We start from the raw sequence: 13,675 nt of genomic DNA, 5'->3' as shown, positions 1-13,675 counted from the left end.
TTTTTTTTTTTTTTTGGAATCAATGTCTCAATTTCAGCGAAATCGACAAAATCAAATTTTTTGGTGACAACTTCTAAAAGTAGTGTACCTTAACCTTTTAAGGTACACTACTTTTAGAAAAGTAGTGTACCTTACTTTTAGAAAAGTAGTGTACGGTTTTCATTTTAAACATTGTAATATTTTTTTTGAATGCCTGGAGTGACTAGTTTTCATAGATACCAAACACTTCTATATTGCATGAGTGGAATTTTTAAGAAGAAAAAACTAAATGACATCAATTTTTTGGCATTTTCAGCGGGTGGACAAACTTCGAGGACCTGTTGTTCAAAAAATGAGAGGAGCAGAAACCTAAAAATTTGGACTTTTCTATGCCTCTATATCATCAATCTGTGTATCAAATTTAAACAAAATCCGTGTCGGTCATGCAACCCCAAGTGGTTGAGTTGGTACGGAATCACTCTTTTGCGATTCTTATGTTGACATTGTAGATTTTCGTTCGTCTATGTATTTTCAACCCTCTGCATTTAGTTTTAAGAGAACCTTTACCCACTCTTTCGTTGCAATTGCAGGACAAACGGCGGTAGTTTTTACATGTATAAGAATAAAGCAGTTCGAAACACAAACTGGTAGCGAAGACAAACTATTGGTTTAAAAAGTTAGTATAAATGCATATATTCATAATGTATAGCCTATGTCAATCAGTTAAGAACGCACTTTTCATACAGTGAAAGAATTTTTCAGATAGGTGCAATGGTTCCGGAGATTACCTCGAGCTTATAAACATACAAAAATTCGCACTATCTCTTTATAATATTAGTATAGATAGGAGATTTTTTGTAACAGATGAACGACTACAATGTTGTGTGAAATCGCCTTAATGTATAAATCTGTAACGTGTTTCGCATCCATCTGTTTTTGGGTTTTGTGTGCACGTAGTGCGTCAGCATTGCGTTAACTGACATATGTTCCAATATAGTTCTGCTGCTCATCGTATTCAGCACCTCCTCACTAAGTGGGAGTTCCGTGTGGGGTCTTCCGTCACTCCGCGTGGGGGGCGGGTGGGGCACTCTACCTTTTTATAGCTCATTTATATTTTTATTTTCCAATTTAGGAACCAAAACTTAGAAATTATAAAAAAAATATGAAGTGCCAAAATGTTCAGATCATAATTATTTGTTTTACTTTTTATATCTGTTTACGAAACGCTATTTAGCACAAGCAGTAACTTTTAGTTTATGTATTCATTGTTTAGACGTCAGTAAATCAATTGTTTTACTTATGCAAGTCATACAGGATGATCAGCGAATAAGCCCTGATTTCAAAATTAAATATCTCTACAACAAAGATCGATAAAATTATGCGTTGAACGATACGTTTATTAGCAAAACTGTAAAAATCGTGCACAAAATTTTAGAAAATTTAGTTTCGAAAATTGTCAACAGATAGCACTGTAATCACAATGACCCATCAATAGCCTTTAAAATGAGCTTTGAAGTATGAAGCGATCAGTACGACTGTTGGATAGTGAAGAGAGGCTAGCTTAAGAAACTGAAATAATGTATTCCATTGAAGAACATGTGTTTTGATATACGTTCCGTTTTGGTACATGTTTGGAATTCCTCCGATTACAACAGAGTCCTACGGCAGCACGTCGCGGTTTTCAAAACCAATTCAATATTCTACAGAGCGTTACGTTAAACTTTTGGAACGTTACGTTTGGAGCGTTACGTTAAACTTTTGTCAGCAATCAACTAGCGTTGGAGGATTGACCAGTTATTGACTTGTTTTACTGACACAATAATAGATTGGCCTCCATTTTCTGCCGATCTGACTCCTTGTGACTTCTTTCTGTGTGGCGCATTGAACGACAGTGTCTGTGGAAACAATACCACTACTCTATATGAGCTTGAATCGTTGATGGTTTTGCATGTGATTCCATTTCCGTTGAGACATTGCTGGACGTCATGTCAAATTTCACTGTTTGTTTACGCCACGTTATTGCTTCGAACGGTGAGTATTTTAAAAAATTGTATTCTGCTTGCAAAGGCTGCTTCACTTTGTTCGGTTTTTTCTTTTTCAGATTCCTTTCAGAGGAAGAGTTTTGAGCTCAGAGCGTCATCTGTTGACGATTTTCGTAACTAAATTTTCAAAACTTTTGTGCACCACTTTTACATTTTTGTTAATAAACGTAGAGTTTACCGCTGAATTGTTTTTGATCTTTGTTGTAGAGATATTTAATTTTGAAATAAGGTCTTATTCGATGATCACCCTGTACTTGCTTAATGATATTACTACAAAGTGTTTGTGACATCTCAAAATACTTTAGGGTAAATAATGTAAGTCAAATTCGTGTCTAACAAGGAGACGGCAGGACCGTGGGGTCTGAGATTTGCGTCAATTTTTCTTGTGATGAAAGAGGACAGCTAGTACCATACGTGGTTAAAGTAATACGTCGCAATACTCAGAAAAATATGAGAAAAATCGATTTAAAGTCGCCATGGAGTGTCCAAGGCGCCTTATGAGTTTAAAATATCAGTCTCTTGACCAGCCGCCGCTAGCCTAGTTGGTTAAGGCGCGATTTTGTGCTCCAGCGATAGCACGATCAAATCCCACTCTGGACCTTTTTCTTTTCTCTTTTTTTGCTATCACAACAATTAGTGGTAACACGTTTCACCCTATATTACTTTCTGAAATTTATTTTTGCCAAGGATCGCTAACTTTTTCATTCACTGATAAACCTTCTTCCTCGTTATTCTGTACGGTTTGATTTGCCTAGTAAAGGTTTTTGACCTGTGGTCCCCTTACGGTTATAAGGAACATCTGCTCATAGGACATTCGAATCTTTTTTTTTTTTTTGTTATCACAGCAGTTATTAGAATAGTTTCTCTTCCCTACATAATTTTCAAGAATTTATTTACATCATTTTTTAAAATTATTTTCTTTTTCTTCCAGCAAAACAATTTAAAAACAATTCATATTTTTCATCTTACCACTACTTCATTACCACTAACTGTTGTGGTAGCAAAAAAAAAAAAAAAAAAAAGAAGAGAAAAGAAAAAGGCCCAGAGTGGATTCGATCGTGCTATCTCTAGAGCACAAGATTGCGCCTTAACCAACTAGGCTAGCGGCAGCTCCTCAAAAGACTGACATTTAAACTCGTAAGGTGCCTAGGAGACTCCATGGCGACTTTAAATCGACTTTTCTCATAATTTGAGTATTGTGTCGTATTACTTTAACCACGTAAGGTACTAACGGTCCTCTTTCACCACAAAAAAAAATTGACGCAAATCTCCGACCCCACTTTCGTGCCGTCTCCTTGTAAGTGTTTCTTCCAGGAAAGTTATTGTTTACATAATTCATCAAAATCTTAAGAAAATCGTGAGTCAAGCTGTTAGATTTGCATCAATTAACTCTCATATTCTCCCAAAACGAGTCTTAGCAATATTTTGTACGCCCCCCTTCTTTTTTTTTCATTTTTTTGATAAAAATCCTATGGTTTCAGGGGGGGTTGCCCCTCCCCCTCTTTTTAGTCCGAATCGCCGCCCCTGGTGCGCAGATACCGTGTACGGTACGCAATAGTCGTTTTGTGGAACAAAAAGATTTCTATTCTTCAAAACTTGCCATCAGCGTATAATTTTCATGCATAAGCAGTACTGTTTTATCACTATTTATTGCTCTTAGAATGTCATTTGATCGAAAGTAACAATGTTAAGAATCAAAGAAAGTTCTATATTTTAATTAATTATTCGTAATTAAAAGAAGGAAATGGAATACTTACACGTGGTGCCAGTGGCGTACCGAAGGGGGGGCGGAGGGGGCGGTCCGCCCCAGGCCCCTCTTTGACATAGGCCCCCAAATTTCAATTTTTGGTTTTCACCAATATTGTCGCATATCTTGGTTTGAATGCTTAAACAAGTTGGCTTAATAAATCATAATTTTTTTAAAGACCAAATATTTGTTCAGGGATACAATCAATAACCTCTTCGGGATCAATGGAGGGTTTATGATACCCAGGCCCCGCTTTGACATAGGCCCCAAAATTTTAATTCGTTTTCTTTTTCGCCAGACGTGCCTATGTCATGGTTTAGATAAATAAAAAGTTGACTTTTTATGTAGAATGAATATTTTCTCAGTGACTCTTGCCTAAACAAAGAGAGGGCAAATTATGTCCCACAGGCCCCGCTTTGACATAAGCCCTGAAATTGTATCTTATTTTTTCCAGTAGATCTGTCATATACATCATGATTAGAAATATTAATCAGTTACCTATATATGCGAGTATATATCATAAATTTTGTTAAATATGACTTTTTTTCAGTGACTCGTCCTAGTGTACAAAGGTACATGAGCGCTTGGGCCACGAATTTAATGGGGGCCCCAAATTTATTTTTAAATTAATTAAACCAATAAAAATCATTTGCTTTTATTTTGTTAAGTGCTTTCAGCAAAGTTTTATGCATTTTTTTTTCCAAACAATTTATAAAAAAAAAACTAATGCATAACAGATGCACGTTTATAATTTTTGATCATTACAGTATACAGCTAAAATATCTGTTTTATGTTTTGTTTTGTGTATTAAGACTACGATGGTCTAGTCTTAATTCATACACTACTAATCGGGGGAAATTACGCTCTTCGCTTTAGAAATCGGATTAGTTAGTTAAACCCACGCATACGCAAAATTTTTTTGTCTTAATTTCTGTCGAACATTAAATATTTTTAATTCTACCAGCAAAGCCGCGCGGAGCGTTTTCTCCACTTCAATCAAACGCACCAGGCAAGTATAGGGTCACACCAGAGTTTTTTTGTCTGAAAAACATAAAGAGCGTTTTTTTTTTTTTTTTGAGTGAGACCTAGCAGAAAAATTTTATTTAGACTGTGAACGTGTGAATTTCATCCTTATTTCGGTAAGCATGTTTTAAAAATATTTTTCTCTGAGATTAGGTGATGTTATCAGGTAAATAGTTAACTGGTGTGTCTTACTCAAAGGAATAGTAAAGGGTTTTTTTTCTGTAAAAGAAAATTTATATCCTAAAATTAATTAAATCTGGAATGCGTAAACGTTTCTGTTCACTGTACTTGGATGTTCAGATGCAATAAATTTTTAAGATACAATATAATTTTAGGACTTTTTTCTGTTTTTGATATTTTCTGACAAAGCACAATTTTATTAAAAATATAGTATTTACTTAATTTTACTTAAAACCATGTGTTTTGCCGTGGTATTTACAACAGTGTCCGAAATCAAACCAACACTACTGAAATATGTAAAAATGTACCACTTAAAATAATTATTGTAATATATGGTACGTACACATAGTTTGAGAAACTTCAGTTTTAATACCAGGTAGGCCCCCATTTCGAGTAGCGCCCCAGGCCCCCATCTGTCTTGGTACGCCACTGCGTGGTGCTTCTTCCATTTCACAGAATTGTTCCATTGCTCCTTCTCTGTCTTTTTTACTGATTATCATCTTTGAGCTTTCTTCGAGCCAATCTATCCCCAGTTTCAAGTTCTAAAAATACATATATTCACGATATAAGTAGACAAGTAGAATAACATTTTGTTAGTTTCTTCCGAAATAGAAAACTGTATAACACTGTAAAAAAATTCCGAAACGTTTCTGATCATTTCAGTGGAATGTTTCTCGATTTCACAGGTTTTCATCCACTTCCTGATATCCTGTGAAAATCAAGTATCTTTGTCAGAAAGTTTCCTGAATTGCTAAAAATTGAAAGAGACAAACACCTCACTGTTGTGAAAAAATGTTTTTATCTTCCAGGTTAAAGATAAACTGAGGTTATTCATTAAGTGTATCGGCTTCAGCTCAATGACGGCCGTTCGAAACAGACTATAGTTCCCGAAAGAAGTGCATAAGTCTTTGAATTCCGCAGTTTTGAAAGAAGTGCAGGATATTTAGATTCTTGATACATACTTGCAACTTTACCTCTGATCTGAAAATGCTTGCAATTGCGCATTTGGAGCCCCTTGAAAATGACAGGCTGACTTATCTGACATCTTGGTTCAAGATAAAATTGGATCTAACCTCGTTTCTAATATTTAAAAATGCGTTATAATATTTGCTGATTGCTATGTCGTAAAACAACTGATATTGAGTAAAACGTCACTTAAGGTGAATCTAGAAAAGTTACTTAGTTCACAAATACAACAAAAATGTATCAATTAATGTTTACTGTAATAAACCTCATTTTCACACCTTATTGGTTTTTAATTTGTATTAATTAAATCGTCTGCATCTATAGAACAAAATAATCAATCATCAATCAGGCAACACCTAAAGCTTGGACACCAGTTTTCTGCAATGAGGCTTTTGCAGAAATACTATTTTTTTTGCTCGATGTTTTTGGATTCAAAATGTCAAATAAGTCAGCGCCCCTTTTATAGGAGCCTTAGGTAAATCAGGAAGGTGCCATGCTACAACCCAAATTTAAAATAATCGAATACTTCTCTTTATTGGAGAAAAGTTTATTTTAACCTAATATAAGTGTAAATTAGGTGTTTAAATGAACGTGCTACCTTTCTTAGACCTTAAAGTGTGCATTTCATTTCAAATATACTCAATTAAAAATAAACTTAGAATAATTCAAAAGTTTATAGTGATGAAGGTTTACATTGAGTCAAAAAATTAGAATATTCAAATTAAAGGGGGAGAAACACTTTCAAAAAAAAAGCACTATCAATACTAGAATGGGTCATTTTTTTCTGGATTCAATGCTTTAGTCCTTTCACACACGGAATCTAACATCTGTTTATATTAATCGTTTCTGACACTGTTTCCATACCCTCTTCAATGCGGCAACGAGCTCAATTTTGTTGGCGGGCACCAGGTCTTGAACCGCTTTCTTTAGATTTACCACAAAGTCTTGATCGTATTAAGATTGGTAGACTTGCTTGACCAATTTAATACCGATCCTCTTTCTGTTTAAAATCTGAGTCGATTTAGAGATGTGACACGGAGTAGAATCTTGCTGAAAGATAAAATGCGTCACTAAATGAGTAACTGTTTTGCCGCAGATGAAATCTCATGCAGTATTATTGATAAACAGCGGAAGTCACTTATTGTTTTAATTTAAGATATACATATTCTTCCAATTCCAGCAGCCCTCATCATGCACCAACAAGCCAAAACGGATGTGTCAAATTGGAGACAACGTCTTACACAAGATTTCTCATACGCTTTTCTTTTTAAACATTAAACCCGAACACCTTTTTTTGTTCACAGATATTTCAAAAAAAGATTCATCATTGAATATAACATTTTTCCTACTTTGTTGCCCTTGTATGAGCTTCTCTTTGCTCCAGGAGAGTCGTGCACGTTTCTGATTCATGTTTATCTTTGGTCTTAACTTCGTACATCTGCAGTTAAAACTGCAGTTTATGCAACCGTCCAAGTGTAGTTGGCGTCGAAAGATAACTACACATTCTCTCCAACACTTATGGACGTAAGAAGCATTTTTCAACGATTATTTTGGACGATTTACTTTAATTTGGGTTTGGCTCTGCCAGGTGTTACAATTTTTCTACCTCGTTTACTTCTGTTACTTTTTATTTATTCAGTCCTCCTATATTCCTTTAAAATCTTACATACCACAGATTGTAAAACGTTCATTTGAATTGAGTTGAATAGCTTTTTTCTAACTTTAGGAAATGATACAATATGTACCTTTTTTAAATATTTTTTATTTATCACCTTGAAGTCCCATTTTGAGCAATAAAAGGTTTTTAAAACAGCATAAAAGTAGGCCAATACAGATCGTGAGGACAGAGTGATTGTCCGATCAGCTGTCACAGCGGCTTCTTCATCTCTATCAACCATCCGACGTTCAAACCAAACACCAGTGTCCATCAAGACCATTAACAAACGATTGAGACAGCGAAATCTACCCTCTTACCGAACGTTACGCCACCTGCCACTGACGCCTGCATACTGCCGAGTCAGATTACAGTGGTGCATGGCTTGATCAAGTTGGAATGATGCCGACTGGGGACGTATAGTCCTTAGCGACGAATCCCGCTTCCAACTGTGCTCTGACGATCTTTGAAGACGTGTTTGGAGACACCCAGGAGAGAGGGGGATCCTGCTTTAACTATTGCACTCCACACCGGCCCTCAGCAACTGGTCTGGGGTGCATTTCCTTTGATAACCTGCTCCCTTTGGTCGTAATTAGAGGTGCACTTACAGCACAGCAGTAAGTCGACGACATCCTGCGACCTATGCGAGACCACATACGGCACGTGTTGCTATGAACTGTCTGCAAGCTTGCTAAACACTTCCTTCGTCTACCAGATCGCCAGATCTCTCTCCCATCAAACATGTCTGGGATATGATGGGAAGGCGATTGCATCTGGCACGGAATGTTGATGACCTGGTTCGACAATCGGAGCGAATTTGGCAGGAAATGCCACAGGACACCATCCGGGAGCTTGATTGGCCTATACCCCGTCGGCTTGTATCCAGGCTAGAGGCAGGTCAACACTGTATTGAATTTCTTACTGTAACTCTGACATGAACTATTCAATTGTTCTGAGACTTTAATCAATTACTATTCTGTACAGTGTCTTCCTATCCACCAATTTTCGTGTCAATCGGACAACTCCTTCCTGGTGCGTCGACTTTTTTGTTATAGAGTATATATATATATATATATATATATATATATATATATATATATATATATATATATATATATATATATATATATATATATATATATATATATATATATATATATATGAGTGTGTATATGTGTGTGTGTGTGTGTGTGAATAGTTACCCGGAAGTAATGGGTGACGTTTCGGATTTTTTTTGTTTCGGATTTTTTTTTTTTTTTACTGTTAGTGTTGGAAACACTGCACAAAATATTTTGTCTCGTTTCATCCGAAAGAAAGGTAAGCATACAAAACTAAAGTTAAATTATCCGAGGAAAACGATCGTATAACAGGAAAAAAAAATAAAAATTTTATTTTATTACTTTTTCTTCTTCTTTTTTTAAGGCTGTTTTCTAAAGAACAGACCAATAAGAGTCGTAAAACATCCAATACTTTGTGACAAAAAGTAATTACCTATATTACTTACTTTGAAGGTACTGGAATAACATCCTAAAACCTTACCTCTTTACTAAGATAATCGTAACATTCATTTGCCTTATCCTTCGCTTCCTTGCCTAAAAAGTATAATGAGGGGTACTTTTATAATACTTATATAAAAAAAAAAGATCGATGCACAAAGAAACATGAAAAAACAAAAACGTTTTATCCATTTTAGAAATTTTATACAAAATATCTCATGAAAGTAAATGATGCCGTTTTCATAACAGAACGTACGTGTAAGAAATAAATACTAATAAATAAATACTAATCTGTTCAGGATACTGTACTCAAACATGCAAAAAAAAAAAAAAAAAAAAAAAAAAAAAAAACAATTAAAGTAAAATACAAAAATTGGGCTATAAAAAAAGTTATTTCGAGGTTCATTGCGCCCCTTGTAGGGTTCTTTTGACCTGGTTCGTGTTAACTATAGTTGGGGCAAACCTAACCTGCTGTAGTTAGGATCTGCTTAGCCTTCACAATTCTGCCTGGTTGCCTGGTTAGGTTTGGTCCAACTATACTGTCCAACCACGGATTGTATGGAATTTTCAAACGTCCAGATGAGACGAATCTGTCTGAATGAGGGGGAAAAGTCCAAATTTGATGCGTGTATTCCGCTCATTTGAATGAGACTCTGCTTCTGCAAAAGCTGATATCGCTAAAAATAATAGATTTGTCCATTTCCGGCTGTAAAACGGATGTTTGACTTTCCATACAATCCGTGGACAGACAGTAGTTATATTTGACTTAAGCTTCGAAGAAAGGGCAAGCGAAATTTTGAAAAGAGGGTTCGACCTATCGATTTTGTAGAGGGAGCTGTGTGAGTTGGTGTGGAGATGCGGTGGTGGAAGTCCTCTTTATTTGTTCATGCCTGAAGAATTCAGAAATTTTCCAGTTAAGAGCCATCCAGATTCGTTCCAGCCCAGCTGGAACGAATCAGGAACCTTCAGAGAAAAATTAGTTAGGTTTAGAATTATAGCTGGCATCTTCCTGAATTACTAGTATAACTTCTGAAGCATCTTTGCTATCAGGACCATAGCTAAGCTAAAACAGAACTGCAAGTACGTAGGGGAGTGTGCTGAGAAGTGAAACAGCAGGGAAAGTGAAATAGGGAAATATTTCCTCTGATTTTAGCGCCACCTACTTAATAGCGGAATTTAAAGAAGGACTAGGGGGCCCCGGCACCCCCCAAAAGGGAAAATTATTTTAACCATTTATTATTATTATTTTTAAATTGACTTCTCTGTACAACATGAAGAAATGTTTACAGTTATTTAAAAGAGCACAAAAGACATAAATCTCATTTGAATGAGAGCATTTTTGTTTGCTATAGAAGTAATACTGGAGTCAGAGGCCAAAGCGGAAAAAAAATAGAGTCAGAGACCAGAGCGCCAATTTAATTTACTGGTTCCGAACTCAAAGAAACGTAACACCGCCATTCGTTTACTAATTCTTCTTTGATGGAATCAGTAATTAAATTTTTTTTAAACGTGTCAAAATGTGCCAAGAGGCTTCAATTATGTCATTTCAATCCAAGGAGCTATTTGCAAAATAATAGATTTATTTTTTCATCTTATAAAAAATAGCAAAATGAAGTAAATCGCATAACCAAACCATAATGCTAATTGAAACTGCATGTGGTGTTTAAACTATTAAAAACAAATCTTTGAAAATTTGAGATGCATTTGAATAAAAGTTTTGTTCAACAATGGTCTGATCAGCAATGAATTTCCAATTGAAGGCTCACCTAAATTTTAGCATGAAATTAGTTAAAAACAATTATATTTCATGTTCTAATTACCTTGGAACATTGGAACAAATTTTGTCTGATGCAGAAAAATTAAAGGCTTTTGTAGATATTTTTAAATAATTTTTGCGAGCATTTTTTAATGCATTTTTTTTAAATTTTTCCTTTTCCACATTGTTGGATTTATGCCAAAATATTGATTAAAATTGGAGGATTCTAACAATTAAAAGAGTTAATTAATTAATTTGATTATAGAATATTGCATTGTCATCGGGTCTGAGGTCGCGTGCCAAATTTCAAAAGAATCCGATCGCAGGAAGTGGGTGAAATTTGAGCTGCAAGATTCCGTTACAAGTTACATACATACATACAGGTAAATAAATAAAAATAAAAATACAGGTAATAATAAAAGAGTGTTAAAAAATGGTCAACAATGAACGCTACCTACTGAAGTTTAGGGTTCGTCCACTGTAGTTAGGGTTACAATTTCAAGGATCAAAATGTCACCAAACAGGCAATGTCTTCGTACAAATGTGGAAGCAATTTTCACCCGTCAGACATTGACGGGCGAGTTTCTACTTTAGTAATAATAACAACCATAATAATCATCATCATAGGTAGAATAAACCAAATTGGTTCCAAAAAATCTCATTGCTCCATTTCAGCTCATCTTGTTTTAATTTTGCATTTTAATGGAAATTTCAATGGATTTTTAATAGCTTAGTATTTTTTTTTTTTTTTTTTTGGTGGATTTACTTTTTTTTCATGGTTTAATCTAACGATTTCTTTGTACAATTTAATGAAAATTTTAGTCTTATTCAATGATTAATTTTGCTTACAAATAAAATCTTGAATTTAAAATTTCGGCAATATTGTTTTTGGAAATGTTCCTATGAAAATTATTTGGTTTGTTTTAACCAGTTTGATCAAAAACTTCTGAAAACTCGCCAAGTGTTCCACGTTGTGATCAATGGCGCCCATATGTAAAATTTTAGGGGGAGGGACTCAAAATTTTCCCCAATGGTTCAACCGAATATTTTCCCCTTAGAAACCGATTTCAGTACAGATTAGAGATATTAAAATTTGATATTTTTAATAACTTATTCATTAATGGTTGGAAAATAAATTTTTATACATTTTTGCAATGAAAAAACACTAAAGGCAAGGAAGTTCTTATTTATGGGGGGGGCTTGAGCCCCCTTGCCCCCCTATATGGGCACCCTTGGTTGTGATAACTTCCCCACAACAATTAATTTAAACATTCGTAGTATTATAATCTTATTTCTTAATATTTATTCAGTTTATAACAATATTCACGTACCTAATGCACAATTAACATCTCGGTAACACGGATAGACATTTTCTTCTTCATTTGCCGAAGTTTCTGGTTTTGAACCAAAGTTTTTTGAGCGAAAGCCATGAATAACACTTAAACACACAAAAAGAAATATCACTGTTTTAGATAACATGATCTTCAACAGAATGTGTAAAAAAACTGCAGCGCAATCCTTTTATCAGCTATTAATTTTATATTCAAAAATTTTAATACAAACAGCTACTATTTCCCTACGTTTATGCTAACAATGGACAACATCATCCTCTTCTAAAAGATATAATTGGATCTTTTCCGGAATTTATTCATTCGAACTTTAAAATAAATGAATACGTTTATCGCGTGAGAATGTAACTCTTTGTGCGTTTTCCCGGAAAAACAGTGATACAGCTTGTATCGGTTTAAAATCTATTGTCATGAAAAATATTATCTAAATGACTGACATCATGTTTGCATACATAGTCTTGTTTAGACAGTTGTTGTCACAATGGGGTCGTTTCCAAAATTTTAAAAGTATTTTTTTCTGAAAGAGCATGCTTAAAAACATATGATCTGACCATTTTTAATTAATTTGTTTAAGTTTAATATTTACAAAAAAAGTACTTAAATTGGTGCGCTTTCATTGTTTACGTTTTTGTCGTGTGACATCACAAATGATGAAATGCCATTCGGTGTTGCCAATCACAGAGCAAAATATTTAATTCACAACTTTACTCACGTGTATTGGCAACGATATGGTGGATAGCAAACGTAGAGCGCAATATTTAATTCGTTTCTTGATTATAATAACGTGGAAACGCGGTAGAAATATGCGCCAAATTGCATCATTTGTGACGTCATAAGGACCACGCCTTGTTTTCAAGAACATTTTCTGGCTCCATGTTATTTTTTTTTACTCCTTCTATCAATTTCAGTGATTAAAAAGTAGTACTTTTGACTGAAAGAAACCACCCCATTGTTTAGATAGCCTTGAAACGTAGTGATGCTTTTTGAAATTTAAATTTTTTTCTTTCTTCATTCATCGAAGCGTTTCTAGAAAATAATGGGCAGCTACTGTGTCTAATTTCTGCTAATAACATACAGTAAAACCTGTCTAAAACGATACTTTTTATATTATATTGTTATCTTTGTACTCTTGTTATCTTGTTATTATATACTATATTGTTATAGACAGGTTATCGTTATAGACAGTTAGATTATTTATGCTGATATTTTGCTGGGGACCCATGAAAATGTCGCTATAGACAGAGACAGTAACATTATACACACGTTTCACTGTACCTGGCAAAAACCAGGAAAGTTTCCTGCTTCTGTGAGAGAAGATTTGATGGACGAATAGCGATATATGAACCTTTAAATTATAAATCACTGAATTAAGTCAATAAAGTATATTCTCTCTGATACCCATGTTAGTCTCTGCTTTTATAAAAAAGGAAGTATTGTATTCGCGAAAAAATTTTCACTCAAAAATCTACCTTAATTTCCATTT

General features: G+C 34.5%; 1 protein-coding gene across 1 annotated transcript; it reads right to left on the bottom strand.

The window, feature by feature from the left end:
- Positions 1-2,567: 2,567 nt before the first annotated feature.
- LOC129228639 (uncharacterized) lies at positions 2,568-12,324 on the bottom strand. The gene is made up of 4 exons (XM_054863322.1): positions 12,175-12,324; positions 9,131-9,183; positions 5,397-5,513; positions 2,568-2,633 (listed from the first exon to the last, which is right to left on the bottom strand). Exons 1-4 carry the CDS (start codon positions 12,320-12,322, stop codon positions 2,568-2,570), a joined length of 384 nt encoding a protein of 127 aa, XP_054719297.1. The 5' UTR covers positions 12,323-12,324.
- Between the last annotated feature and the right edge of the window lie 1,351 nt (positions 12,325-13,675).

The sequence above is a fragment of the Uloborus diversus genome, chromosome 8 (genome assembly GCF_026930045.1).
Source record: "Uloborus diversus isolate 005 chromosome 8, Udiv.v.3.1, whole genome shotgun sequence".
In the NCBI taxonomy this organism is placed as follows: domain Eukaryota; kingdom Metazoa; phylum Arthropoda; class Arachnida; order Araneae; family Uloboridae; genus Uloborus; species Uloborus diversus.
Note: the sequence above shows the minus strand (reverse complement) of the source record. Positions and strands in the feature narration are given on the sequence as shown.

What these genes read in the sequence shown, in the direction of transcription:
- LOC129228639 (XM_054863322.1), bottom strand. Translation starts at nt 12,322, where the DNA reads ATGTTATCTAAAACAGTGATATTTCTTTTTGTGTGTTTAAGTGTTATT. An exon ending in AGATGTTAATTGTGCATTAG is followed by an intron (nt 9,184 to 12,174) that starts GTACGTGAATAT and finishes TATACTTTTTAG; the next exon opens with GCAAGGAAGCGAAGGATAAG. An exon ending in AAGAAGCACCACGCAGTGGC is followed by an intron (nt 2,634 to 5,396) that starts GTACCAAGACAG and finishes TAGCAAAAAAAG; the next exon opens with AGAAAAGAAAAAGGTCCAGA.